A 27,993-nucleotide genomic window follows, 5' to 3' on the forward strand; every position below is an offset into this window, starting at 1 on the left:
TGTCCAGAGACTGATTTTGCCATCCCTGCTGTGGTAGCCCCAGGGGGCATAAATGCTGGCTCTGGCACTCTTCTGAAGACATCTCCAGGCTTCAGGCCCTCTTTCCCTGGCTGGTCACCTTCCCTTGGGGTGTCTGCATGTGGCAATGCTGCAGGTACTGTGCTTGCTCTACGAGCCCCCACGATCCAGCTGCTGGCTCCTGAATGCTCCCACGGGCTTCACAAACCCCATCCTGCCTCCTGCTGCATCCGAGGGCTGCTCTCACCCAGGGACCAGACAAGGAATGGCATCCAAGCAGGATGCTCCAAGGAGGATGAGCATTGATACCTGCGGTAGTAGCAACTCTCTCATTAATTTAAATTCTGCTCAGCTGCACAGACAAAAATATCTTGAAATCTCTTTTAACTTAAAATTTGATTAAGACTTGTTCTGATAAAAGAAATAACACATTATTGGTGGGGAGAAGCAATTCCAGATTACTCGATTGCAGGGAAAGCGTTTTTGTTTGCAGCAGTGTCAGTACTTCTGTGATGGGAAGGTTTGTCACAGGTACAACACTAGTAACACATAAATATTGCGGGAACCAAAACAGGCGCTGAAAGACCTCTCTAAGAACTCGTGTTCAACTCTTGCTCCAGGTAGGATTATCTCTGTCTAAACGATTCTTGATTATCATCTAACCTGCTTCAAAAAATCTCTGGTGATTTTCCAATATAATTTACTCCACCCTACAGCCGTCAACGGTGCTGTTCTAAATGAAAGCCCAATTCTCCTTCTTTGTTCATGTTCATTAAGAACTTGTTAAGCATTCATTGCCAGGAATATTTTAACAGAAAAGTTCCTCCTGCTTAAGGGTATGTTTGAAACTTGCTTTGCAACACGTCAGCAGCTCAGGTACGGGCTGCTTCTTTCTTTCTTTTTTTTTTTTTTTTTTTTTTTTTTTTTTTTTTTTTTTTAATTGTTTGGTGGTTTGTTTTGTTTTAAAACTAAAATTTCGAGATGCCCATCTTTAGCAACTCGCGTCCGCTTTGTAAATTATTTCCCTCAGCATCAACAGGTGTGGGAAGCATCCGCCTTCCCCTGCTGCTCCTCCTGCCCGTGATTAGCGGCCCCGAGGTCGGGATGTTCTGTGGCCAGGGCGGGTCACCGCTGCCACGCATCGCCACTCGAGCGACACACGAGAGGTACAACCGCGCCGGGACGGCTCGGGTTACCCGGCCGCGGGGTAGAGCACAAACTCCTGGAAGTGGGAAGGAGAGAGCGAGGTGGGGGGATAAAAATCCTTAGGGCAATCTTAGGCGGTACAGTGAGAATTAAAAACCTCAGCGCGCCCGGCCGAAAGCGGCAGTGCCGGGGGTGTGGCCGTGCTGCCGCCGCCACTCCGGGAAACGGGTCCCTGCCGAGGAGTCTCCCCGACCGGCCGGATCTAAGGGTGGCCCCGGGAGGGACATCTCGGTCCCGTGCGGCGGTGGGAGCGGCGGGGGCTGCGCTGACGCCGGGGCTGCGGGTCGGAGCCGCGCTCTCGGCCGAGGTGAGCCCGGGGCTGGGGGGTCTGCGGGGCTGGGCAGGGCTTGGCCCTGGTGTCCCGCTCGGGAAGGGGGTGCGGATGGAGCGGCCGTGCTGCCGGAGCGGCAGCGGGACCCCGGCAGCGCCGGGCCGGCTCCGTGCGGCCGCCGGGGCTCTGCGGGCAGCGCTCGGCGCTCAGTCCCGGGGGGCGGAGGGGTGTGCGGGGCAGCCCCTCGGTGAGATGTGGGGTGTGCGGGGCAGCCGCTCTCGGGTCCCCGCACCTCGGTGAGGTTTGGGCAGCGCTGTCGGGGGCAGTAGGAACGGGTGAGTGAGGACGGCAGCTGACGCGCCGTGGCCGCCTGTGCCGCGGGCTGCAAGGGCTTCATCCTGCCCCGGGAGCACTGGTGGGACGCTGGAAGGGCCGGGAGCATGGCAGCGGTGGGAGGACGAAGAGGAAGGGGTCAGCTGGGAGGCAGAAAGGTGGAATTCCGCTCTGCCAGCGGTGACTAAGAGGTCTGGCTTGGCTGAGAGGGGAGGGTGCAGTTGGCTGCCGTGTTCCCGGGCAGACGTGCTCTGGATAACGTCGGAGTCTGGACAGGGATAAGGTCTGAGGAAGAAAGATGGAGATTCCCAATAGAACTGTAGGAGATGGGGAAGAGACCACCTACTAAAGAGGCATAAAAAATATTACAGAAGTCTTGTAACTGTAGTAACCTAAAACTATTAATGCTGCTGAAAGAAGACGAGTTTAGAAGCTTTGGCTAAAAATGGACCATCTTGGTTAAGTGAGCATGTTGCTTTCTAATGTGTGAGAGGTTTCTCAGAATAGACTGGATGTTTCTTAACTCTGAAGAAACCGGTGGTTTTGCTCTATTATCTATGGGATTTGTTGCAATGGAAGCCAGAGGAGCAAATCAAAGAAATTCAAATACCCCTGTGTTTGGGTTTTGTAGCAATCCCAGCAGCATCTCGAGTGGCTCTGTAGAAGGAAGCAGTGATTGGTAAGGCACATGTGAACGTCCTTCTCTTGTTCATGTGCCCTGTTTGGCAATACACAAATGGCCATTACCTTTGAAGACAGAAGTGTATGAAGTGAAAAGCAGTCTCCCTGCCAGGTTAGCTTTAGGTGTGCAGTTCAGGGAGCAGCTGTCCCTGTGCCTCAAGGTTTCCTTCTCATGGGATTTCTACTGACTCTTGAAGCATTTGCTTTCTCCATCCAGTGGTGGCTCTAATGTTTTTCCTGTTCAGGGGCATCATTGTGCCAAGATACCGTGCACTGAAGTTCAGTGACACCAGAAGGATGCAGCCTCCTGGATGCCTGCTGTAGAATCTTTCTGTGCCAATATTTGTGTCTGTCTCACTGGTGCCTGTGCCGCCAGAAGAACATTCAAATCATTCAAGGAGGAACATCCAAATCTTCAGCAGCAGCAGCCTTTTGCTGTTTTAGCTTTAGCAAGGCTGGTCACAGCAGGTTCAGAGGAGCACCAAGGAAGGACCTGAGGAGGGAGGGAGTGAGGCCACTTCCTTTAGTAGCAATCAGCCATCACCTTGGTTTTCTCATCAGCAGATACTTTGGCACAAGGTGCTTATGAGTGATTCTTCCATCTAACTTTCTTTTTGTTTGGTTCCTAGTATAGAAAGAAGCCTCTGTGCCGGTCACAGTCACCATCAGAAGCTGTGCAGACGTGCATATTCCTGTGTAGAGGTGAGACCAGAGGAGCAGGATACCCGTGTGCTGGATGTGCCTTGCTGTCAGTGCCCTGGTGGTTTGGATGATGTTACACTATGTGATGGCAGGAGAGACTGGGAACACCCCTCTTGTCTTTACTGGCAGCCCCTCAGCAAATCAGCACAGCTGTGCTATTATTCAGCTCCCTAAGAGTTGTGCTTCCCTGGTTTGTCAAAAACTTGGACTGTGTCTTCTGGCTTTGTGTTTCATTTCTCCACTCTCATCAGGGCCATGTGTTTCACTCCTGATCAAATTAACACTAAAACGCCTCAAGTTGCTGGATTGTTCAGGTTCCAGAACAGCTCCACAGATCTTCTTTTGGGTGGTACTTTCACTGGGAAACAGATAATATGCTACCAACTCACTTCTTACAATTCATTTCTTTGCTGTCTTTACTGACTTTTACAATTATCTTAAACCGGGGCTGGGAACTGTGCCCAACAGCTTAAATGAGGTCTGGTGGAACTTCAGATTATGGCATTGTGAACCAGCCAGTCCCCTATCAGCAAAGGATTAAGTACAGTCATGTTTATTCAGATTTTTCTCTTAGAAAGGAAAATGTTCACACTCAATTGCATAACAGCTCCTGTCTATGCAAGGTTAATGTCTCCCAGTCTTTAATTATTGCCAGGGCTCTATTAATGGAGGCTGGACTGAGCAACACAGAGTACAACCAATATGGTCAGATCATACATTCTCCTCTTTATTCCCAAAATGGCTGGTTTTATACAGTTTCAGGTAGTTGACAATTGCAGGTGCATTCTAATTGGCATTCAGCGTGAGAAAGAACGCAAACAATCTTAGTTTAAGGCAGCTACCGTGATTCTACGCTAACTGTCCTATCTAGAGCATGCGCAGACGTTAACTTAAATTCTAACTGCGCCACAGGCTTATCTACTGCCACACAGGCCCAAGGCTGGGGCCTAGTTTGGGATAGCTCAGACTTCATTCCGTAACACGTCATGTCCATGTTACATTTAATTTACAGCCTTTGAGTTGTGGCTGTCATATAGGAATGTACTTCCTCAATACTCCTAGGAGGAAAGTTGTGAAACAGAAAAAGAACCCCTGAGATCCTTGAAGATATTTAGACATCGACTTCACTATAATTTCAAATCAGAGGTGACACTTCCTGCTTCAGTTCTATGTGGGCTGCTGCTTGGTCTGTAAGAAACCTGTTCCAGAGCAGCAAAATAAACAGAGGTCCCCTATATCTATGTGTGTTCTGCTCTTAGACCATCTTTTCCTTGTAGTTAGCAGTGATACTGTGAATTAACATAATTTTCATACTTCCTGATCAGGTTGAGTTCTGGCTTCTGTGTTTTCATGGTCTCCTCAGATGTGCCACCAAAACGCAGCTCCTTTTCTAGCCGTGTGCCAGTATTCTCTTGAGCTGTGAGGGTTAAAACAGTGCTTAGTCTTAAATTTTATACCCCAGCACACAAGAGCCTGCATGGCTCCCTATAGAAATGCAGTAACAGGAAACTACTGTTTGGAAGCTGTTTGTGGCATGGAGCTGTATCAGTTTCCCAGCTTGCCCACTGCTAGCATCTGTCCTTTTGTCTCTTTGCCCTTTCCAGCAGCTTTACACAGCCAAATTCTGCCATCCCTTTCATTTCAAGTATTGATGAAGGGTTTAACGTAGTTGCTTCCTTAAAACTAAAAGCTGTGATGTACCAAGTTAAAGAAGACCCAAAAGATGGTCTACACAAAAAAGTGTTGGGAAACTTTCCTTGACAGGATGCTGAGAATGCTTCTCCTGTGTTCTTTTGGGTGGAAAGTGGGATACCAGAGGTTTCTCTGCTGTTGTGCGATTCCATCTTCTGTCCTGCCTCACAGCTCAGGGTTTGTGGTTGGTTGTTCAGCAACCTCTGATTCCTGAAGCCAGCCTTCGATAGCTGCTGCTCCCCAGTGTCTCATGTGCTGGGCTCAAGGGCTGTGGCAGAGTGGGGAGGAAGGAACTGAGCTATAATTGGGGAGCTACAACACTGAGTACAGTGTTGGGGAATTATGCAACTGCCATGAGGAACTGAGAGGGTCACAGCCCATCCTGAAGGAGGTGAATGAAGGCTCAAAAAAAAAAAAAAAAAAAAAAAGAAGGGGTGGGCTTCAGGTTACTGCAGGTCTTTTTGAGCTGGGAGGTAGGTCACAGCTCCCACTTCACTGGCATGCTGTGTTTTGCAGCAGGGAGGGCTGGCTAGCTGTACCTGCTGCTGGGGCTTTGCTGCTCTGCTGTTGTGTCTGCCAGGTGCAATCTTACCTCTCCATTCATGAGATAGGCACAGAAATCTGAGGAAGACATCAAACCATAGTGTTTTGTTTGTGTTTATGAACCTTCACTTAAGAAACACTCAAGATCAAATGAGATCCTTGCAAGGACATGCAGAATATTGCATTTACTCAACGAGTAGTCTTAAGACTAGCAACAACATTTTTTAAAATTAAAAAAATTAATCTTCCTGGGGCTTTTTGGGTAATCCCAGGTACCCCTGAATAGAGAGGAGCAGATGTCACCAGAGAGTCCTCCTGCCCCACACCTTGGTGGCCTGGCCCCAGTGGGGGCAGCTCATACCTGCCAGGCTCCCTGGAGAGCTTTGGGAAAGCTGCAGGGCAGAAATGACACTTCCCTGCCAGCCCTCTATTTGAGTAAAATCACAGAATAAGCTGAGTTGAAAGGAACCCACAAGGATCATTGAGTCCAACTCCTGGCCCTGGACAGGACACCTCAACAATCCCATCTTGTACCTGAAAGTATTGTCCAAATGGTGCTTGAACTCTCTCAGGCTTGTGCTGTGGATAAATCTGTGGAGAGCCTGTTCAGTGCCCCAGCATCCTCTGGTTGAAGAACCTTTTCCCCAAATCCACCCTAACCCTGCCCTGGTTCAGCTCCAGCTGTTCTCTCAAGTAGTTCAGCCCTGTGTTCATTTGAACAGGCAGTCAGGATTTCAGTGTTAAAAAATCTCTGCTCTTGATCAGGCAGGTGAATTCCCTGTGTGACTGCCATGTGGAGAATGAGTGGTATGGAATCTCAAAAGGATGCGTTCAGGGAGGTCACCAGTGATCCTGATATGCCCTGTTTGAGCTAAGTCCAAATGGGATATTCTCATGAAGTGTGCAGAGGTGAACAGACCCAATTGCATTAGCTCTTGGTGTTCCATAAGTATTGGCATCGGGCTATTGGAATTCCATGTTCCATATGTTTTGGTATTCCTCAATGAACAGGAAACTATAATTTGGGTGCAGGCTGTGTAAAAAGCCAAGGCATTTGAAGTGTGGTAAGGACAGTGCCTGGTGCAGCCTTGGGAAAGGCCCCGCCATTCCCCCTTAGGCTGTGACTGTGGGAATGGCTGCACACGGACTGACCTGCAGCTGCTCCCGTGCAGTCCATGGCTCTGGGACAGGACCAAAGAAACACAGATCCAAACACGAGTCCTGAGCCCATCTCTCTGCTGCAGACTGCCTCTTTCCAAGCATTTCTAGAGACTGGTCTTGACCACAGCTCTCCACAGCATGTGATAGCAATTCAGAGTATCAGTTCCTATTTTTGCTCTTGGTAAACATGCTGGACTAGAAAGAGCTGAGGGGTAAAAGCAGAAGGTGCAGGGAAGTTTTGTCTGTGGTCTTTGGAAGGAAAGAACCCACATGCTTTGCTTTGACAATTTGAGCAGTCCATAGTTCTAGGAGGGTTTTTTTTGTAACTTGTTCTTGATGAAAGATTTGCAGTCTTGAATTTTCCATTGAGCTCAAAAGGAAGAAAATGCCTGTCTGTAACTTCTCTGAAACACAGTTAGTGGGAACTGATTTATGTAAACTTTCAGCAGCTTTTTTTTTTTATTTCACGTAAGGGTGCCTTAACACCAAATGTATTTGCTGGGGATTACACCTACTGGTTATTTCTAAATTGCCTTAGTTCTAGATCCAAGATTAGTATGTTTAATTTTGGTGTACCAAATGTTATTTAAAAGTCTGCCTTGACAGTTGTGCTTTGATTCTAATTTGAGATTTTAAGATTTTGTGTATTTTCTTGTGATTTAATGTTTCCATTGGCTTTTAAAGGTGAAGCTTAAAACCAAAAAAAAACCCCTTGGTCTTCTGGGAATAACAAAAGCAAGGGCAAAACCTGTTGGCAGGTAGGAGTGGAATAATGGATTTGACCTTCTCCATGAAGCAGCAGCAAAAAGACTCAGAATCTTTTCTAAATATCCTGAACTCAGTATTAAGGACCATATTTAACAAAGCGTTTCAACCCAGTGTTTCACCTGACCTGTGTAGAAATGCCCTAAACTTGTCTTATATCACCTGGAGTGGGTTGCAGCCCTGTCTGCCTCTGGAAACTCTGGGATGGACTTTTGCTGCAGCTGGGGGTAACCAGCCATTGGGGCTGGAACGGGATGGGGCTCTGGCAGCGTGTGAGAGCTGCTTTGTGCCTGTTGCAATTGCTGCTGGGATGTGGCACATGGTCCTGCACAGCAAGTGCCACGCAAAAGGGACTTTAAAATAACAAACAAGTTTATTCCTTGTCTGTGTGCCACAGGAAAAGCATTCAACAGGTCAGTCCTGGCCCCGAGGGAAGCGCAGCCTGGGTTCGGTGAGGGAGGACCTGGCCCATGTCTCTGGCTGCTGTGATACCCCTTTGCTCCCAAATCATCTCTGTGTTGTCCCAGCAAAGTCCTAAAGCACTTTTTTTCTGAGAGGGCCAGGAAACTTAGTAATGTTTGCTTTGCTTTGCTTTTTAGGCAGTCACTAAGTACTGCTAAGGTAAAAACAGGAATGAATTTCAAGCAAACACAGCTGCATGTTTGCATTGGTGTGGCAGTCGTTCCTGTGCCTGTGGTCTTTCCTCTTGCTTTGTTTCCTTCATTGAAACTGGTGGATGGAACCTCAGGGGTACATCACCATCAGCTGTTGTGTAGCTTCTGATGAGACTTCATCACACATGATGGGAAGAAATGGAGCTTCTGCTCTGGCTTCAGAGGTGTTTGGGTGTTTGCAGTGCCCCAAAGGACCGTGTGGTTTCCCTGCTGCTTTTACCACTGTTGGCTAAACAGCTGCTGGAACCTGCTGTGCCTATTTACTGCCTGAGATAATTCTATAGTTCTCTCCTTTTAAGCTGTGGAGTGTTTTTTTAAAAAACCAAACCAGATCATCGCTATTGCCTTGCTGTTTGTTAGGGAGAAGTGCTGAGGGAGCAGTAGTGCTCTTAACTACTCTCCCTCACAGCTGTGCTTCAGTTGAGCTGTTCTGTGGAAACCAAACCCTCAGAAAAGCTTCGTATTTATTTTGTAGGTGAAGTTTACTGCCTTGGATTACTGAGGTAATCTCCCCTTTGTTGGCAACTTCTCCTTAGGCTGGTTTAGTTGCAACACAAAGCTTTGTTTTCTTCACAGTTGTGTGGCACTGCTGGGATGTCTCTGTCTTCCTGTTTAACTGGTAGAGAGCCCTTTGGTGCCGGGATAAACTCTTGACAGGTTTAAGCAAATTAAAAAATGTGGCATGGGGAGCCATCCATAAATTGTTGACAAGTCCCTTGCATTCAAGTTGATAAATGATGACATTGCACTTAATATAGTTCATCTTCCTTCTTTAAAGAATTTCTAAAGAAATTCCAGGTAACTTTTGGAAATTGATGTTACCACAAAGGGAAGGGAAATAAATATAGGAGTCATTCAGGAAATCAGTAACTCCCACCACCTAATTTCTTTTAGAACCAGTTTTGTTTGCACTAGGTAGTGAAAACAGCTCAGCAGCTGGTAATCCAACATTCAAATCGAAGCTTCACCCTTACAGGAAGAAAAAAAAAATCTCTGTATTTAAACATTGCAAAGTATGAGGCAGAACTGGCAGGGTTTGGGGTGCCAGGGGCTGCAGGGCTCACCTGTGTGGGAATAGGCCGTGATTCCAGCTGAGTCCAACCGGCTCCAAACCAGACAAACCCAGCCCAGGGCACACCAAAACTGCAGCTGCTCAGAGCAGCACACTCTGCCTCTGCTGGAATGTTTTTAAGAAAGGGTGGAAGCCACTAGGGACAGGATGGTGGGGTCGTGCTGTTTCTTGCAGCTGTATGGACAGCAAGTGTGTGTTATCCTTTCAGAGTCCCACGGGAAGCAGAGGGTCCGGAGGAGAGGGCAGCTAACTTGGGAGGTGGCTGCTCCCAGGGCTGCTGGCCAGGTGATGTCAGGTCGTGTAAAACACTCCAGAGTGGCCAGGCTGAGAGGCTGAAGGTGTCTTGGAAAAGTCATGGAACAATAAGGCTTTTGTTCAATACATTTTGGGAGGAGGGGTATAAAACAAGGAGGAGAACAACAAGGGGAAAAAGAGCCCCACAGGGCTTTTGTTCAATAGAGGGGGAAAGAAAATGAGTGAGAAAAAATACTCTCAGCAGAGAGTTTTCTTCTTGTTTTCAACTGAAGAATGATTGATCTGAAATGGAAAATTCTGTTATCAAGCTGACCCATAGCTCTTACGGAGGCATAATATAATTCTCTGTTACATTACGCACATTTCTGTTTTGTCTGACAGAACTTCTGTTTTTACTGTTGGATTGTACTGATTTTATTTCTTTTAAATTATGCCATCTTTTACCAAAAGATAAACAGGAGACACTAAAATGTTTTGCAACTTTCAGACAGCTTTTTGTCTTTTCCTCCAAAAATATATTCCTTGTGAAATATTTCTGGGTTTTTAACTTTATTAAGAGCCAGGCACTTCTGAGAAAAGTGTTGCCACACTGATGACAGTGCCCTCCAATAAAACTGTGCATTTGTAAGCTTACTTCATGCCATGTCTCCTGTCCTTGGGCTCATGAAGCTCAGCTGGTACACAGGTGCTGTTCCTCAAGGGGGAAGCCAGGGGTGAGGCAGGAGATGCAGAACTGGCCAGTGCAGCACAAGAGGAGCATGCAAGGATCAGGAAGGTAATCCTGGATCCAGTCTCCTGGGAAGTGACTGAAGGATGATTATTTTCTCTGTGCTGCCTGAGAGCTGTCCTGGGGCTCTGGTGTTGGTGGCATCCAGGACACATGGTTAGGAGTAACATTCTGTAGGGCTCTTTTCCCCCTTGTTGTTCTCCTCCTTGTTTTATATCCCTCCTCCCAAAATGCAGAGTCTGGGAAGACCATAGTGCAAAGTAGATTGTTGTGGGAAAGTGCAGGTACCTGTCTTAATCTGATATATGCTGGGGACTGGGCTCTGCCTAGGGCTGGTGTGTCTTGAGCAGGAGAGAAGAGGGGAAGCAAAGGTCTGTTTGGATATGCCATTAATTAACATGGTCCTGTTAGTCTTTCATAGGTACTTCAGGCTTATCTCTCTCAAGTGATTGTGACCATTCCCTTGTTCATTTGGCTTGTAGTCTCTGGTTTTTGCTTTATAACCTTTATAACCTTTGTGTTCATGGAAATCACATAAACAGGCAGAGTCCAGAAGAGAGAACTGCAGGAGAAAGTCACTCAGCTGCACCCTGCCATTACAGCCCAAGCTGTGATCTTGACATTTAAATTTGTGTAGAATGATGAAGCCAATCAGCATCCTGTAATATGCTGGTAGAGGTATGAGAAGTATAAAGCACTCTTCAAAATGTCATCTCTAACCAGGGGCAAAATGAACTAGACACATGAGGTCTGGCAAGTTAAATATGGCAACACCATGAGACTATAGAAACACTGTTTGAAAACAATTTCCAAAAGATAGTAAAGCTACCAATATTATTAATCCTTTTTTTTTGTCCTCTTGCAGAAGGAACATGATGCCTGCTAGAGAGGCAGAGGGTCAGTAGGGAATGAGATTGGAAGGGAGTTCAGAGATCACTTTGAAACAACCCAGAATTAATTTCTGCATCTGGCTACAGGTAAGAGGAACTTGGGGATGCTGGGCCCTGGCGTTTGTGAACAGAGAAGGGCTGCTGGGAGATGTCGTGGTTGGAGTCTGTCTTGGGCATAGTAGTCTTGAAATGAGAGTTTTCAGTTCTTGAAGAAGTATTAAATGGAGTCACAAAATTTTTACCTTGGACTTCCAGACTTTGGCCTGTTCAGGGCACTGGCTGAGGCAGTCCCTTGGGAAGCAGTCCTGAGGGGCAAGCGGTGCAGGAAGCCTGGACATTCTCCAAGAACAACATCTGAAGGGCACAGGAACAGGCCAGCCCAATGTGCCATAGGATGAGCCAGCAGGGAAGAAAACTAGCCTGGATGAACAGGGAGCTTTTGATTGAGATCAAGGAAAAAAAAATTACCAGCTTTGGAAGAAGGGGCAAATGGCTCAGGAGGGTTACAAGGGTGTCAGTAGGTTATGCAGGGAGAAAGACAGAAAGGCCAAAGGCCCAGCTAGAATTTCATCTGGCAAGAGCCATGAGAGAACATTTTTTTCCCAAATACATTAATAACAGAGTGTGTGAAACCACTACACAGAGAGCTGAGGGACTCTCCATCCTTTATTGCACGTGAGGGGAAACATCGCCAGCAAGGATGAGGAAAGGGCTGACGTATTTGATGCCTTCTTTGCGTCATTCTTTAACTGAAAGACCCGTTGTCAGGGAGTCAAGCCCCTGCCTGAGCTGGAAGACAGGGACAGGATAATCCCCCTGTAATCCAGGAGGGGATTACAGTGCTGGATTACAGAATCCAGTGCTGCTCCACTTAAAATTGGACAATTTGTGGAGCCAGGTGGGATCCAGTCAAGGGGGCTGGAGGGAGTTCATGGATGAGCCCACGGAGCTGCTCTCCATCATTTACTGGCAGCCCTGGTGAGCTGGGGAAGTCCCAAAAGACTGAGGGTTAGCCAGTGTGACACCCATCTACAAGAAGGCTGAAAGGAGGATCTGGAGAGCCACAAGCCCATGAGCCTGACCTCGATACCAAGGAAGGCTGTGGAACAGATCAGAGTGAGCGTGACCAACCATGGGCCAGGCCCAGACAGCACACATTCATAAGAGGCAGGTCCTGCTTAACAAACCTGATCCTACAGATTTCTGACTGTCTAACTGTAACAGCTTTACTGACCATTTTCCCTTCTTCTTGGGCTACTGCTTATTGTATTCAGGGAGGCAAATTGAAATGTAATGATGTTGCCATGTCTGACTATCTGATTTTCTGTTTGGGGCTGTTACTTAGGTACATCACAGATATTCTCTGTTGCAAACAACAGCCTGTAGATTCTTTTTCTGGACAGCTTCAGTGAGATACCATCATAACTGTGGCAGCTTTGTGTACAGTGATTTGGCAATCAGCAGGTATCAAAACTGCCATATCGTTTCTTCCCACAATCTGTTTTTTTGTAGAAACTTGCTAATCTCATTCTCTGACTCTTTGCTGTGGCTTGCTTTTAATGCATCTTATCCCACCAAGTGTCTACCCAGCATTTCATTACAGCTATACAAGAGGATGTTTATACTTCTTTCATTCAAGGAGGAAACTTAGTCCTAAACCTACTGTAAGTGAATTGGATATCGCAGGGTTCATTCTGGAAAGGTGGAGTCATGACAAATACAGAACATGCAGTTAAGACAGGTGCCTTAAATGTCCTCTGCCTTCAGCTGCAGTATTTTATTGTCTAATATACTACATTTACAGTATTTGCTCACCTCTTACCTCAAACATTCACACGTGCTTGAAATGCCATCCTCTTTGAGTTCAGGAGGAGGAGCTCTAAAATTCTTGGTGAAATGGTAAAAACTAATTCTCCTAAATACTGGGGGAATTTGCTGGTGGATGCATCCCTGCTGGGCACCCCTCTGTGAACCATAGTTTTCCTGTAATCATCTAATCACCTCTGGCTAAAACACTTGTTTTTACTTGGAATAGTAAGATTTAGGCCTGGAGGTTTTGAGACCTTCTGCAGAACCCATACTCTGAGAATTACACAGTTCTAATGTCATTATGTAAAAACAATCCTAATTGCTTTCAGTGCAAAGTGAGAATGTAACATTTCATTCTCTGACATAACTAAATCCATGTCCTTAAAGAACTTATGGTTAATTCCTTTAATTTGTTATTACTAGTTGAACTGTCTTGTAGATCCTATGATGTTTTATAAGAATATCACTCAATAATGAAAACTTTTTCTTAATAAGAATGATTTGCAAGGTTTCAGGGACTTCTGAATATCTGCTGTGAAAATTTGAAAAGTTTAGAATTTCAGGAATGCAGAATGCTTTTTTGGCTTCATATAAGTTGGCTTCCTCCACAATTCATGTTGTACCATCAGTCAATCATTCAATTATCATCTAATTTGTGTTGTTTCCCTTTTTTGTTGTCTGTGATTTTGCTACCAAGGAAATATCAGTGAAGCATGTTAGTCATGTAGGGCAGAAAATCACTTTGCTCAGGGAAGGGTGCACTAAAAGTAGGTGTGAGCATGTGCTGATCCAGCAACAGCAGCAGACTGGTGGCAGTCCTTGCAGGGTGGAGTTACAAGATTATCTGTGGTGCCAGCCCTGTGTCTCTTTCCTTTGCTTTATCTCTTGTGCTTGGAACAAGGGATCTTGGATGATATTTCAGTATCAGGGTTTACATTGTGCAATGAGGTGTCTCTGTGCATTATTTGTTCGGACACATTTTTTGTTTGCATATTTCAAGCTTTGTATACGTTAACTTGGCTATTAAATTTAATAAGCAAGGCTATGAAAATGATAGGCAGCATTTTCATGGAAAGCACCTGGGCAGAAAAGGGCCTGGCAGTCCCCTGGACCACAGGCAAATCAGGAGCCAGCAGATGTCCCCACAGCCTGTGAACCGTGGCCTGCAGGGTCATGGGGAGTGATCCTTGCCCACCACTCAGCACTGGTGAGACACACGTGGAGGTTCTGGAATCCCAGCATGAGGGAGGTGTGTCCCTACTGGAGCAAGTCTGGCCAAGGGTCACTAAGGTGAGAAGGGCACTGCAGCACACAGTGCATGAGGAGAGGCTGCGAGAGCTCTGCTGGCTTTTCTTGGACTAGAGCAGGCTGGGCTGTGTGGTCAGGGTGTGCAAACACCTGACTGAAGGGGGTGGGTAAAGGACACAAGCGAGACTCTGCTCTGTTCAATGCAGAGATGGCAGGAGACACAATGGGCACAAATTGAGCTGTCACAAGTTAGAATGAAAGGAATGGTGGTGCAACACTGGATCAGATAGCCCAGAGCAGTTGTGGAGTCCCTGTGCTGGAGACAAGAGTTGTCCTGAGTCTATCCATAGTGCTGCTGTGCATGGAAGGATTTGGGGAGAGGAGAAGGGTCTGGGATGCTACAGAGCAATATTTGTTTCAGGCAGCTGAGGAGGAACTGCAGGAAACCCTAAATTCAGTGGCTGTACTGATAAAGGAGGGATTTATGAATGTGCCAGTGTGCCTTATGCAAGGGAAGGACTGCCACCCTTGATCACAGGGGCAGGGGGGCACTCCCATAGAATGAGGGACACCTGAATGTGGCATTGTCCTTCAATGAGGTCCCTGGCACATGAGGGAGTATTCCCTTCTGAAGGAGTCAAGTATTTGGTTAAAAGAGTGTATTTCCAAGGGGGCATTCTATACTTAGGGCTTGGGGTGGGAGCAGCTCTATGGAAGGGTCAGCTCAGTTATCAGTGGCAGCCCCAGGAGCAGCGTGAGCACTGAGAAATTTTAGCAAAGAGGAGAAAACTAAACGAGCCATTTTCCACAGTCTAAATCTTGAAGGGTAGCAACAGTGGGATTTTAATTTCCTTCTTTTTTTTTTAATTACTTTTTAACTAACTGATTTGTTCGCGGTGTATCTGTGTGACCTTTGTATCAGCTACTCACTACAGATGAATGATGTCACATCCTCCCCTTTTTTCCCCCCGTGTGCTCACCGTTCCTTTTCAGAAGAAGGAAGTGCCAGGCTGTAGAGTAGGCACCTCGCAGACTTTAATTTCTTAAATATCTTTTCAGCTGAGCAGGGAAATCTGTGGTGTCATGAAAGCAGGGACAGGTGAGTTTCATGCCTTCTCTACAGCACCGGCTCTGTTCCACCAAGCCTGTGCCTCTTTGCCTTCTGCAGCTTTAAAAATTATTTACAGGGTTAACCCAGCTGTGGGGGGGAATATAAAGGACCTGTAAAAGGCAGGGTGGGCTGGGTTTTGCTGCCTGTATCGCCAGCAGCACAGGCTGGCATTTCTGGGTGGGAGGAGAAAACCTTCAGGGGATCCAGAGCTGATTGTTTGTCTATTCGCTGCCTCGCTGTCCCCCACTTCCAGTGCCTTGCATTGGCTACCTCACAGTGCCTCTAGGAAGCCATTTTCTGGGCACATGAGGCGTTCCATGTGTGACCCAGGCACACTGATTAAGGCAGAAGTGAAAAAGGGGTTGTGCCAGCTGAGTTCTCCATCATGTTCCCTACTTGTTTGATTTCCTCCTCCCAGAGTTTTTTGCATATGTGTCTCATGTTCAGAAAGACTGGAAGCTCTAGGGGGTGACAGATGAAGTTTCTAATGTGTTCCCAGACTTAGTTGTGCACTGCTATGAAGGTCCCTATGAAGGGACACACATGTGAAGGAAGGCTCATACTCTGCTGCCTCATATGTCAGGTTTTTTCTTTCATTCCCTTCAGGCTGTCTCGGGAGAGCAGGCTCTGGCTGGAGAGAGAATGTTCAGGATGTCCAGCTGCCTCCTAAAGCTGACCAGGGTGGTGCTGAACCACAAAACCTGGACTCTGTTTATCCTCATCTTTGTGTTTGTATCCTTCACCTACATCAAGTTGTCTTTGGATATCTGGGAGGACCCAAACACCAGAGGCCCTTACAGCCTGTCTGCTGAAATCAGCTGTGCTCACTATGTGCCTTCGTCCCTCAACATTGCTGCTGGGCCTTCTCCTTCCACAACAAATGTGTTTTTTGTGGAGACCTCGGAGCAAACTACCCCAAGTTACCTCTTCTCCTGCTCTGTGGAGTCAGCAGCCAGGACACACCCCATGTCAAGAGTCGTGGTGCTCATGAAAGGCTTGCCTAAAGGGAACGTCTCCTTACCCAAGCACTGGGCTTTCTCCTTGCTGAGCTGCTTCCCCAATGTGGAAATCCGGCCCCTGGACTTGACAGAGCTCTTCTCTGGAACGCCTCTGAAAAGGTGGTACTTATGGCCTCTGCGGCACTGGGAGCCTTATTTTTTACCCGTCCTGTCTGATGCCTGCAGGATTGTTCTCATGTGGAAATTTGGTGGCATCTACCTGGATACAGACTTCATTGTGCTTAAAAACTTACAGAACCTCACCAATGCCCTTGGGATCCAGGATGACAAGGAACTGAATGGGGCCTTTCTGTCCTTTAAGCCCAAGCACAAGTTCATGGAGCTTTGCATGCAGGACTTTGTGCAGAACTACAATGGCTGGGTCTGGGGCCGCCAGGGCCCAGAGCTCCTAACTCGTGTCTTCAAGAAATGGTGCTCCCTCAGGACTATCACAAGCACGAGCTGCAAAGGTGTGAGTGCTCTTGCCCCAGAAGCTGTTTATCCTATTCCCTGGCAGAACTGGAAGAAGTTGTTTGAGGCAGTCAGTGCCTCGGAGCTTCACAAACTCCTTAGGAACACCTATGCAGTGCACATATGGAACAAACTGAGCCACAAGACCAAGTTAGAGATCCCCTCCCAGGCTCTGCTGGCCCAGCTCTATTCCCAGTTCTGCCCTGCCACCTACACAAAGATGAAGGAGGACTCTGAAGAGTTGTCAAGGCGGGCAGTGTGACCTGTGGGCCCTTCGCTACAGGGATGTTCCCCAGACTGAAGGAAACCAAGTGCCTTTGACCTTCCCCACAGTTGGTTTCTAAATCCTGGAGCAGGTGTTCTGTGTGACAGCTCTCTGGTTTTTTACCTGATATTCCTGATACCTGCCTCAGATCCTTTGGGTTTCAAATGTGGAGCAGACTCTGAGGTCAGCCTCTCTTGCTGTCCTTCAGGAGACCTTTTGCTGCAGGGAAGGTTGAATTCATTCATCAGCATCTCTCAGCTGGTTCTCTCTTGGTGTTCTCCAGTGGCTCCTCTTGTCAATCCCAGCCTGAGCTGCCCCTTGAGATGTTTCAACACCTATAGTGTTGAAGTGCCTACAGGCACCCTTGGCTTGCTCTCAGTGACATTTCTGAGTTTGTAAATCACTGCCAGTCAGTGCCAAAGGGCACAGCTTGCTGGAGCTCACAACAGAACTTCCTGGCTGGCAAAGGTCCTTTATGCCTGGTGAAATACATGAAGAGTATATGAAAATTACTTTAAGGAGAAGAAAACATTTTAGATGCCTGTGTGGCTCAGTGTGAAGTTCTTCTAAAATTCTAAACTGGGAAAAGTTCAAATGATGCTTCCTACTGTTTCCAATTCCACAGCAGTGGCATGACTTTTCTGGGACTCTTCAGGAAAACAAATAGACAAAACCAATTCTTTTAGGAGCTGAATTTATAAAGATCCTTGCTCTGCTGCAGTAATTCTTGTAGGATACCACCGTCTAACCAGCCATTGGCACACTCTGAAGGGTCTCAGTATTGCTTGTTTCTGCAGTGCTGTGAGGAGGATTATGTCCTTTTCATTGGAATATTGAACGCCAATGTTCATCAGAGGATGACATGTCCATATCAACAGATGAACCAGGTCCAGGACTCAGACCAGTGTCCCCAGGGACAAAAATAGAAATCAGAAGCACATGAAGGCTGGAAAAGACCTCCAAGACCATTGAGTCCAACCTTCAATTCAATATCACCATACCCACTAGCCTTTATCCCGAAGTGCCATGTGTACTCATTTTTTGGAGAGTTTGCAGGAATGGTGACTCCACCACTTCCCTGGGGAGCCGGTGGCACACAGTACTTAAGTACTCTGAAATTTTTCCTCACATCCCAGCTGCATCTACCATGGCACAGGGAGTGCTGTATCCAGCTCTGGGATCTCAGCACAGGAGGGACAGGGAGCTGCTGCAGCCGCAGCAGGGACACCAAGGGCATCAGAGGGATGGAGCAGCTCTGCTGGGAGAAAAGGCTGAGGGAACTGGGATTGTGCAGCCTGGAGAGCAGAAGGCTTTGGGGTGACCTCATTGTGGCCTTGCAGTGACTGAGGGGAGCTTAAAGAAAAGATGCAGATACGCTCTTTGCAGAGGCCCGGAGTGACAGGACAGGGGGCAATGGCTTCACACTGACAGAGAAGAGGTTTAGACTGGATATGAGGAAGAAATTGTTCCCTGTGAGGTTAGTGAGGCCCTGGAACAGGTTGCCCAGAGCAGCTGTGGCTGCCCCATCCCTGGAAGTGTCCAAGATGAGGTTGGATGGGGCTTGGAGCAAGCTGGGATAGTGGAAGGTGTCCCTGCCATGGCAGGAGAGGTGGAACGTGATGATCTTTAATGTCTCTTCCAACCCAAGCCATTCTATTGATTTCCCCATATCCTCTCCCTTGTTCCCTGGGAGCAGAGCCTCACCCCTACCTGGCTGCACCCTCCTCCCCTCTCAGGGAGCTGTGCAGAGCCATAAGGCTCCCCTGAGCCTCCTTTTCCTCGAGGTTAAACACCCCCAGCTCCCTCAGCAGCTCCTCATCACACTTGTGCCCAGTTTGCCTTGCCCAGCTCCGTTCCCTTCCCTGGACACGCTCCAGCCCCTCCATGCCCATCTTGCGGTGCCAGGCCCAGAACTGGACACAGCACTTGGGCTGAGGCCTCACCAGTGCCACGACAGGGGGACAGTCCCTGCCCTGGTCCTGCTGACCCGGCCCAGGAGCCATTGGCCTTCTTGCCCACCTGGACATGCCCTGTGGTGGGCATGCACTATGAGCAGCAGCCCCAGGCCCTCTCCTGCTCGGCTCTTCCCAGCCTGGAGCTGCTGGGGGTTGTGACTCCAGGGGCAGGATGTGGCACTTGGCCTTATTGAACCTCAAAGATATGAAACAGGACTGGCCCCGACAGTGGGCCCTGGGGTACAGCACCAGTGACACGCTGGCAGCTGGATTTATTCCACCAGCATTCGCTGGGTCTGGCCCTCCAGGCAGGTTTTTCCCAACAAATGGGGAACCTGTTAAATCTGTGGGCTGCAAGGATAATGCTCTCCAGGAGAACGCTGTGGGAGCAGTGATCAAAGGCTTTACTGAAGGCCCAGGTACACAATACCCACAGCCTTTCTCATCCATTAGGTGTTCATAGAAGGAAGTTGGGTCAGCCAAGCAATACCTGCTTAAACCTCTGCTCGCTGGGCCTGATGCCCCAGTGGTGGGGCACATCATGTGAATGCACTCCAGGTGATCTGTTCCATACCCTTCCTGGGCACCGAGCTCAGGCTGACAGGCCTGTGGTGCCCCCAGTTGTCCTTCCAAGCTTTCTCAGTTGGGTGTCACATTGGCCAACCTCCAGTCACCCAGGAGCTCTCCAGTTAACCAGGACCACTGATAAACGATGGAAAGTGGAGCTTTGCTCTCTCCATAGGAGGAAGGATCTCCCTAGACTTGTGCATGTCCAGGCAGCACAGCAGCTCACTAACAATTTGCTCCTGCAAGTGTGGGGGCTTCATTCTGTTTCTGTCTTCCAGCTCAGGGGGCTGGATATGCAGATGGTAATTGAACTTGTGGTTAAAGGCTGAAATCAAGAAGGCATTGAGTACCTCAGCCTTTTCCTCATGCCTGGAGGTTGTGTTCCCACGCCAGCATGCAATAAAGGATGGAGAATCTCCTTGGTGTCTTTTTGTTATTAATGCATTGGGAAAAGCTTTTTTTGTTAACTTTTATGCGGGTGGCCAGGTTGACATCTAGTTGGACTTTTACCTTTCTAGTTTTCTCTCTTTTCTGTCATTCTTAACTTTGACATTCTTCTAGTCTTCCTGAGTTACCCGACCCTTCTTCCAGAGCTGCTAAACTCTCTTCTTCCCCGAGTCCCAATGGCAGCTTGCTGTTCATCCTGGCCAGCCTTCCCTGAACCAGCTTACAGCACATAGGAATGGTCTCCTTCTCCATCTGTGTGACCTTCCTGAGGAATGTCTAGCCTTCCTGGACTCCTTGGCCCCGCAGGACTGCCTCCCAAAGGATTCTCTCAACCAATGGGCTGAACAGACCTAATCCTGTCCCCTACAAGTCCAAGGTAGTGGTTTTCCTGGCCCCTTTCCATCCCTCCCTCTTCACTGAGAACTGAAATCAAATCACATCATGGTCACTGTACCCGAGATGGCCTTTGGCAACCTCATCTCTCAGCAGTGCTCCTCTGTTTGCAAACAGCAGATCCCCTGGGACACCTCCCCCGGTAGGCTTCCCTGGAGCTGTGTCAGGAAGTTCTGTTCCACATAGTCCAGGAACCTCCTGGAGTGCCTCCTCTCTGCTGGATGGGAGTCCAGGAGACACCTGGAAAGCTGAAGATGTCACTGAGGATGTAGGCAGTGGATGATGTGACATCATCCATCTACTCCTAATGGAAGTCCTTGCCCACCACTCAGCTCTGGTGAGACACACGTGGAGGTTCTGGAATCCCAGCATGAGGGAGGTGTGTCCCTACTGGAGCAAGTCTGGCCAAGGGCCACTAAGGTGAGAAGGGCACTGCAGCACCACTGTGCATGAGGAGAGGCTGCGAGAGCTCTGCTGGCTTTTCTTGGACTAGAGCAGGCTGGGCTGTGTGGTCAGGGTGTGCAAACACCTGACTGAAGGGGGTGGGTAAAGGACACAAGCGAGACTCTGCTCTGTTCAATGCAGAGATGGCAGGAGACACAATGGGCACAGATTGAGCTGTCACAAGTTAGAATGAAAGGAATGGTGGTGAAACACTGAATCAGGTAGCCCAGAGCAGTTGTGGAGTCCCTGTGCTGTGGATGAGAGTTGTCCTGAGTCCATCCATAGTGCTGCTGTGCATGGAAGGATTTGGGGAGAGGAGAAGGGTCTGGGATGCTACAGAGCAATATTTGTTTCAGGCAGCTGAGGAGGAACTGCAGGAAACCCTAAATTCAGTGGCTGTACTGATAAAGGAGGGATTTATGAATGTGCCAGTGTGCCTTATGCAAATGGATGGACAGCCACCCTTGATCACAGGGGCGGGGGGGGGGTGGGAACTCCCATAGAATGAGGGACACCTGAATGTGGCAATGTCCTTCAATGAGGTCCCTGGCACATGAGGGAGTATTCCCTTCTGAAGGAGTCAAGTATTTGGTTAAAAGAGTGTATTTCCAAGGGGGCATTCTGTACTTAGGGCTTGGGGTGGGAGCAGCTCTATGGAAGGGTCAGCTCAGTTATCAGTGGCAGTCCCAGGAACAGCGTGAGCACTGGGAATTTTTTTTGCAAAGAGGTGAAAACAAAACCAGAAATTTTCCTGGCACAGACTAAAGCTTGAAGTGTAGTGACAATGAGGTCTGAATTTCCTCCTTTTTTTTAATGATTACTTTATAATTAGATGGGTTCTTTGCAGCACTCCATGCATCATTTTTATTACCTACTCACTGGATAAATGATGTCACATCCTTCTTCATCTATTCTTTTTCCACGTATTCAGACTTTTTCCCTTGTCATTTCTTTTCAGTAGGAGGAAGTGCCAGAATATAGAGTTGTTGGCACTCTCACAGACACCAACCTCTTAAAACTCTTCTCCAGCTGAGCAGTGAATCCTGTGATGTCTTGGAAGCAGGGACAGGTGAGTAGTTTTTGCAGTTTCTTTGCAATTGTGGTTGTGTTTCTATAGCCAGGCTTCCTGTGTTTGTTTCATAAAAGAATTGTGTTGGCTAATGTAGCATTTAAACATTGCCTTAACCACTCCAAAAGCAGTAATATATTTCTAACTTTATAGAGATGTGATGGAAGTAAAGTTCTGTCTTTTGCAGAACATGCACTGACAATCTCAAACCTTCCTTGTGGTTAGATTGATGTGGCGCTTTCCTGCTCCTCTACTGCACAGGATCTTCCCCCCAAGCCTGTACCGCTTTCTCTTCTTGTGCTTGCAAAGCAAAAAATGATTTATAGGTTTAACCCAGCTGTGGTGTGGAGGGTGGGGAATGTCAAGGGGTCTGTAAAAGGCAGGGTGGGCTGGGTCTTGCTGCCTGTAGCACTGGCAGCACATGCTGGAATTTCTGTGTGGGAGGAGAAAACTTTCTGGGGATCCAGAGCTGATCGTTTATCTGTCGGCTGCCTCTCCTCTGTCCCGCAGTGCAGTGATGGCTCCATGCTCTGACGTTTGATGCCTCCCAGTGCTGCTGACAAGTAATGTTTGGCCACAGGGGAAGCTCCGAATGTGACCCAGGCACAGTGACCAAGGAGCAATGACAAATGAGACCCAGCCAGCTGGGTCCTCTGTTGTGTTCCCTGGCAGTTTGGTTACAGCTGTTGGATTAAAGTTTTTCATATTTCTTGAACCTTTCTGGCCCAGAGTGTGGGGCTTTGCACAAGGAGCTCAAAGAGGCAGGAGAAATGATGGAATTCTTTAGGAAGGAAGAGACCTTCGAGTGCCTGGGTCCGACCCCAAAGCCTGCTCTGCCAAGTCCACCACTAAACCAAGTCCCTAAGCTTAAACGAAGCCACACCTTCATGTCTGTTAAATACCTTCAGGGATAATGGCTCTACCTCTTTCTTGGGCAGCCTGTGCCAATGCCTGATAATTCTTCCAGGGAGTAAGATTCTGAGTAATATCCACTCAAACCTCCCTTGGCACAACTTGAGACCATTTTCTAAGAGACACAGCCTTCCTCACTGCTTCTTCATGTGCTCTTGCCCATTGACATTTGGGGCCTGGTGGTGGGCACAGGAGGTTCTGCTTCTCCTGCCCTTCACTTTGAGGAGAGGCAAGGGCAGCAGTGCTGATGCTAACGCTGAGGATGGAGCCAGACTGACTTATCTGTTTGTTGCTGCCTTGTTAATAATCTCTTCTACTCTATCCCTACCTTTTGCCAGAAGAAGAGAGGAAGTACGGGCAGGAGAGTGGAGGGATTGCCAGTCCACCAGCAGGATCCACTGGGACAGCTGAGCAGGTCAGAGCCAGTGTCGCCTATGCACGGTTGGGAAGCAGCCTTGGAACTCCCTTTAAAAAGGCAGTTCTTGACCTTATTGTCTGCATCTGCCTCCAGAGCTGCCCTCTCTTTCAATTCCTTTGCCACCCTCCATCCATCCTGCCAGGCTGTGGTGCCATGAACAATGGGCTAGGCTCTGAGCAGGGGCTGGTGGTTGCTTTGGAAAGGCTGCAGCTACCACGTCAATAACCTGGAAGACTGAGGCTTGTGTTTGGTTTGGGGGAAGGACATGTTGTGTATAAGGAGAAAACAACTCCCCTCAGTGACAATCAGCTGTCACTGGGCAGCAGCTCCACACAGTATCTGTTGACAGGGCTCCAGGAATGGTCATAAGGAACATTCCTATTTCCTCCTGTCAGGGGCGTTGCGTACCTGCCTCATGTCTCGTGTTCGCAGTGACCTGAAGCTCTAGAGGGTGACAGATGAACTTTCTAATGGTGTTCCCAGACTTAGTTGTGCACTACTATGAAGGTGGGACACAACTGGGAAGGAAGGCTCATACTCTGCTGCATCATATGTCAGGTTTTTTCCTCCTTTCCTTCCCTTCAGATGATGATGGCTGCCTTGAGAGAGCAGGCTCTGGCTGGAGAGAGAATGTTCAGGATGTCCAGCTGCCTCCTAAAGCCGACCAGGGTGGTGCTGAGCCATAAGCCCTGGACCCTGTTTATCTTCATCTTTGTGTTCGTATCCTTAACCTACATCAAGTTGTCTTGGAGTGTCTGGGAGGACCCAAAGAGCAGAAGCCCTCTCCATGGCTTGTGTGCTGAAATCAGCTGTGCTCACTATGTGCATTCATCCCTCAACATTGCTGCTGGGCCTTCTCCTTCCACAGCAAATGTGTTTTTTGTGGAGACCTCGGAGCAAACTACCCCAAGTTACCTCTTCTCCTGCTCTGTGGAGTCAGCGGCCAGGACACACCCCGCGTCAAGAGTCGTGGTGCTCATGAAAGGCTTGCCCAAAGGGAACGTCTCCTTACCCAAGCACTGGGCTTTCTCCTTGCTGAGCTGCTTCCCCAATGTGGAAATCCAGTCCCTGGACTTGACAGAGCTCTTCTCTGGAACGCCTCTGGAGCAGTGGTACTTGCGGCCTCAGCTGCACCGAGAGCCTTATTTTTTACCCGTCCTGTCTGATGCCTGCAGGATTGTTCTCATGTGGAAATTTGGTGGCATCTACCTGGATACAGACTTCATTGTGCTTAAAAACTTACAGAACCTCACCAATGCCCTTGGGATCCAGGATGACAAGGAACTGAATGGGGCCTTTCTGTCCTTTAAGCCCAAGCACAAGTTCATGGAGCTTTGCATGCAGGACTTTGTGCAGAACTACAATGGCTGGGTCTGGGGCCACCAGGGCCCAGATCTCCTAACTCGTGTCTTCAAGAAATGGTGCTCCCTCAGGACTATCACGAGCATGAGCTGCAAAGGTGTGAGTGCTCTTGCCCCAGAAGCTGTTTATCCTATTCCCTGGCAGAACTGGAAGAAGTTGTTTGAGGCAGTCAGTGCCTCGGAGCTTCACAAACTCCTTAGGAACACCTATGCAGTGCACATATGGAACAAACTGAGCCACAGGACCAAGTTAGAGATCCCCTCCCAGGCTCTGCTGGCCCAGCTCTATTCCCAGTTCTGCCCTGCCACCTACACAAAGATGAAGGAGGACTCTGAAGAGTTGTCAAAGCGGGCAGTGTGACCTGTGGGCCCTTCGCTACTGGGATGTTCCCCAGACTGAAGGAAACCAAGTGCCTTTGACATTCCCCACAGTTGGTTTCTAAACCCTGGAGCAGGTGTTCTGTGTGACAGCTCTCTGGTCTTTTACCCAATATTCCTGATACCTGCCTCAGATCCTTTGAGTTTCATATGTACAGCAGAACGTGAGGCCAGCCTCTCTTGCTGTCCTTCAGGAGACCTTTTGCTGCAGGGAAGGTTGAATTCATTCATCAGCATCTCTCAGCTGGTTCTCTCTTGGTGTTCTCCAATGGCTCCTCTTGTCAATCCCAGCCTGAGCTGCCCCTTGTGATGTTTCAACAGCTGTAGGAACCCCTGCCTTGCTCTCTGTCACGTTTGAAATTTTCACAGAATATTCTGTGTTTGAATACGCACAACCATCATGGGTCCAACCCCAGGCCCTGCTAGGGGCAGGACACTGCACATGAGACCATGGTCCTTGGGTCTCTGATCCTTCCCTGGGGAGCCTCTTCTGTGCCCCAGCACCCTCTGGGGGAAGAACCTTTTCTGATATCCACCCTAACCCTCCGCTGTCACGTCCAGCCATTCCCTCGGGTCCTGTCCCTGGTCACACAGAGCAGAGCTCAGGGCCTGCCCCTCCTCTTCCCCTCATGAGGAAGCTGCAGAACTGCAGTGAGCTCTGACCTCAGTCTGCTCTTCTCCAGCTGAACAGACCAAGTGCCCTCAGCCACTCCTCATGTCACTTCCCCTTCAGGCCCTTCACCATCTCCAAACCCTTTCTTTGGATACTCTCTAACAACTTTAGGTCTTTCTTATATTGCAGCACCCCAAACCACACACAGTATTCCAGGTGAGGCCGCCCCAGCCCAGAGCAGAGCAGGACAGTCCCTCCCTGGCCTGGCCGGTGATGCTGGCCTGGTGCCCCCGGGGTACAGTTGGCCCTCCTGCCTGCCAGGGCACTGCTGGCTCATGTCCAACTGGCCATCAACCAGGACCCTCAGTTCCCTTTCCCTGGGACTGCTCTCCAGCCTCTCCTTCCCCAGTCTGTCTGTACATCCAGAGCTGTCCCATCCCAGATGCAGAATCCAGCCCTTGTCTTTGTTGAATTTCACACCGTTGATGATTACCCAGCCCTGTCATTTATCCAGGGCTCTCTGCAGGGCCTCCTCACCCTGGAGGGAGTCAACTGCTCCTTCCAGTTTTGTATCATCTGCACACTTCCTTAGTATCCCTCCCTGTCCTGCTTTCAAGCCTTTTATGAGGATTTTTACGAGAGCAAGGCCTAAGATGGTACCCTGTGGAAGGCCACAAGTGACAGGCTGCCAGTCTACTGTCACCCCAGTTACTGTCATTCTTTGTGCTTGACCCATGAGCATCCATCACATGATGTGTTTATCCAGCTGTGTGCTGCACACTGAGATAGATGATATCCAAAGCTTTACTGAAATCCAAAAAGATTACATCTACTCATATTTTTTTGATGAACTGGGTGGGTTACCTTAGCATAAAAGGAACTTAGTTTTGATAAGCAGGACTTTCCTCTCATGAAGATGTCCTGGCTGCAACCAATGACTCTGTTGTCCTTCAAGTGTTTCTCAGTACCTTGCAGAATAATCATCATCATCTCCATAATTTTCCCAGGCACTGGAGTGAGACTGACAGACCTGTAGCTTCCAGGGTCGTCCTTTTTTGCCCTCTTTGAAAACTTGGGACCTCTCCAGATTCCTAAGACTGTCCAAAAAATTATCAAGAGATGGCCTCAAAATGGATCAGCCAACTCTTTATGTTTTCTCAGATTAATCCCATCACACCCAATAGATTTACAAGGATCCAGCTGGAGCAGCAGATTCCTCGTACCTTCGGGGTTAACTCAGAGTTTATCATTCTCATAGTCACAGTCTTCTACCTCAGGGTTCTGGGACCTCCTTAGTCCATCCATCATCAGTGTTGAAGACAGAGGCAAAGAAAACATTAAACCTCTCTACGTTGTCCATGGCACTGTTTGTGAGGTGACCATCCTCATCCTGTAACAGGCTGATGTCATTTCAGCACTGCCTTTTGCCATTAAGGTATTTTTAAACCCTTCTTTTTATTGTCCCTCACATTTCTAGTGGCTTCAATTGCAATGGAGCTTTGGCCACACAAATTCTCCCCATACAACAGTGAGCAGCATCTCCATATTCCTTCCACATAACCTGACCTTGCTTCCACTGGGCACACACCTTCCTTTTTTACCTTATGTTCTAAAGAAGATTCCTGTTCAGCCAAGGTGGGCTTCTGCCTCATCTACTTGATTTCCAGTTTTTAGGAATTGCCTGTTCCTGTGCCCTCAGGAGCTGGTGCTTAAAAAGTGACCAGCACTGATGGACCCCAGGACCTTCAAAAGCATTTTCCCAGCGGACTTTACTTACTGGTTCCCTGAGCAGCCTGAAGTCTGCTCTTCCCATTGTCCAGGGTTGAAGTTTTGTCAGCACTTTTGCTCCTGTGACCAGGAATTTTAAACTCAATGGCTTCATGGTCGCCGTGGCCAAGACAGCCACCAATCTCCCAAGAGAATCACAAGATCCTCTCTGTTGACAAGCAACAAATCAAGGAAGGCATCTTTCCAAGTCAGCCCTCTTAATACCTGTACCATGAAGTTACCATCCAAGTGTTTTAGAAATGCATAGGGAGTATAAGAAAATTGTGTTAAGAAACAGAAAATATTTTGAGGTCTGCTGTGGATCTGATTATCATCTCCCCACTTAAACGTTTTCCCTGTGTGTCCAGTGTGGAATTGCATTTTATGGAAATGGTTTGTTCTGGCTCACCCCTGGAAAGTGTATGGTTTATCTCAAGTCTGTAACCTCCCTGCAGTATTGTGTATCTGTAACTATTGGCTAAAGAATCTTACCGTGCCCACTTTGAACCTCTGTGTTAAGGGTGCAAACGGACAAGGCTCGCTCTCTTTTGCCCTGGCAGTCTCCGGAGACTGCTCTCTCTCCTTCCCTCTCTCCCCTTCCCTCTCTCCCCTTCCCTCTTTCCCCTTCCCTTCCCCCTCTCCCTCAGTGACCATGCTGCCTTCCCGGGGTAAGACTCTGAATAAACCCTCATCTCATCAGCACCCCACAACAGTCCAGGTCATTGTATTGTAATAATGAATTTGAAATTAACTTCTTATGAAATGAGAAGAGGAAAC

The 27,993-nt window shown here is 48.3% G+C and overlaps 2 protein-coding genes across 7 annotated transcripts; both read left to right on the forward strand.

The window, feature by feature from the left end:
- The first annotated feature begins 984 nt into the window (after window positions 1-984).
- LOC134549657 (lactosylceramide 4-alpha-galactosyltransferase-like) lies at window positions 985-19,832 on the forward strand. 5 transcript variants are annotated; one of them, XM_063395463.1, is made up of 3 exons: window positions 985-1,184; window positions 3,139-3,211; window positions 15,765-19,832. In XM_063395463.1, the coding sequence occupies exons 1-3, from the start codon at window positions 1,000-1,002 to the stop codon at window positions 16,887-16,889; spliced, it is 1,383 nt and encodes a 460-aa protein (XP_063251533.1). In that variant the 5' UTR covers window positions 985-999; the 3' UTR covers window positions 16,890-19,832. The 5 variants fall into 5 exon arrangements, with proteins under 5 accessions (XP_063251533.1, XP_063251536.1, XP_063251538.1 ...); XM_063395466.1 differs by lacking the exon at window positions 985-1,184 and adding an exon at window positions 1,232-1,531; XM_063395468.1 differs by lacking the exon at window positions 985-1,184 and adding an exon at window positions 1,337-1,531 and having other exon boundaries at window positions 3,144-3,211.
- On the forward strand, window positions 10,964-27,979 carry LOC134549658 (lactosylceramide 4-alpha-galactosyltransferase-like). 2 transcript variants are annotated; one of them, XM_063395470.1, is made up of 4 exons: window positions 10,964-11,077; window positions 21,657-21,767; window positions 23,018-23,094; window positions 23,683-27,979. In XM_063395470.1, exon 4 carries the CDS (start codon window positions 23,683-23,685, stop codon window positions 24,817-24,819), a length of 1,137 nt encoding a protein of 378 aa, XP_063251540.1. In that variant the 5' UTR covers window positions 10,964-11,077; window positions 21,657-21,767; window positions 23,018-23,094; the 3' UTR covers window positions 24,820-27,979. The 2 variants fall into 2 exon arrangements, with proteins under 2 accessions (XP_063251540.1, XP_063251539.1); XM_063395469.1 differs by having other exon boundaries at window positions 10,968-11,077; window positions 23,021-23,094.
- The last annotated feature ends 14 nt before the right edge of the window (window positions 27,980-27,993 follow it).

Source organism: Prinia subflava, chromosome 4 (assembly GCF_021018805.1).
Source record: "Prinia subflava isolate CZ2003 ecotype Zambia chromosome 4, Cam_Psub_1.2, whole genome shotgun sequence".
In the NCBI taxonomy this organism is placed as follows: Eukaryota; Metazoa; Chordata; class Aves; order Passeriformes; family Cisticolidae; genus Prinia; species Prinia subflava.

Excerpts from the sequence above, each read along its gene's own strand:
- LOC134549658 (XM_063395470.1), top strand. The coding sequence starts at position 23,683 with ATGATGATGGCTGCCTTGAGAGAGCAGGCTCTGGCTGGAGAGAGAATG.
- LOC134549657 (XM_063395463.1), top strand. The coding sequence starts at position 1,000 with ATGCCCATCTTTAGCAACTCGCGTCCGCTTTGTAAATTATTTCCCTCA. Across the intron at positions 1,185-3,138 it reads ACTCGAGCGACACACGAGAG|TATAGAAAGAAGCCTCTGTG; the intron begins GTACAACCGCGC and ends TTTGGTTCCTAG. Across the intron at positions 3,212-15,764 it reads GTGCATATTCCTGTGTAGAG|GCTGTCTCGGGAGAGCAGGC; the intron begins GTGAGACCAGAG and ends CATTCCCTTCAG.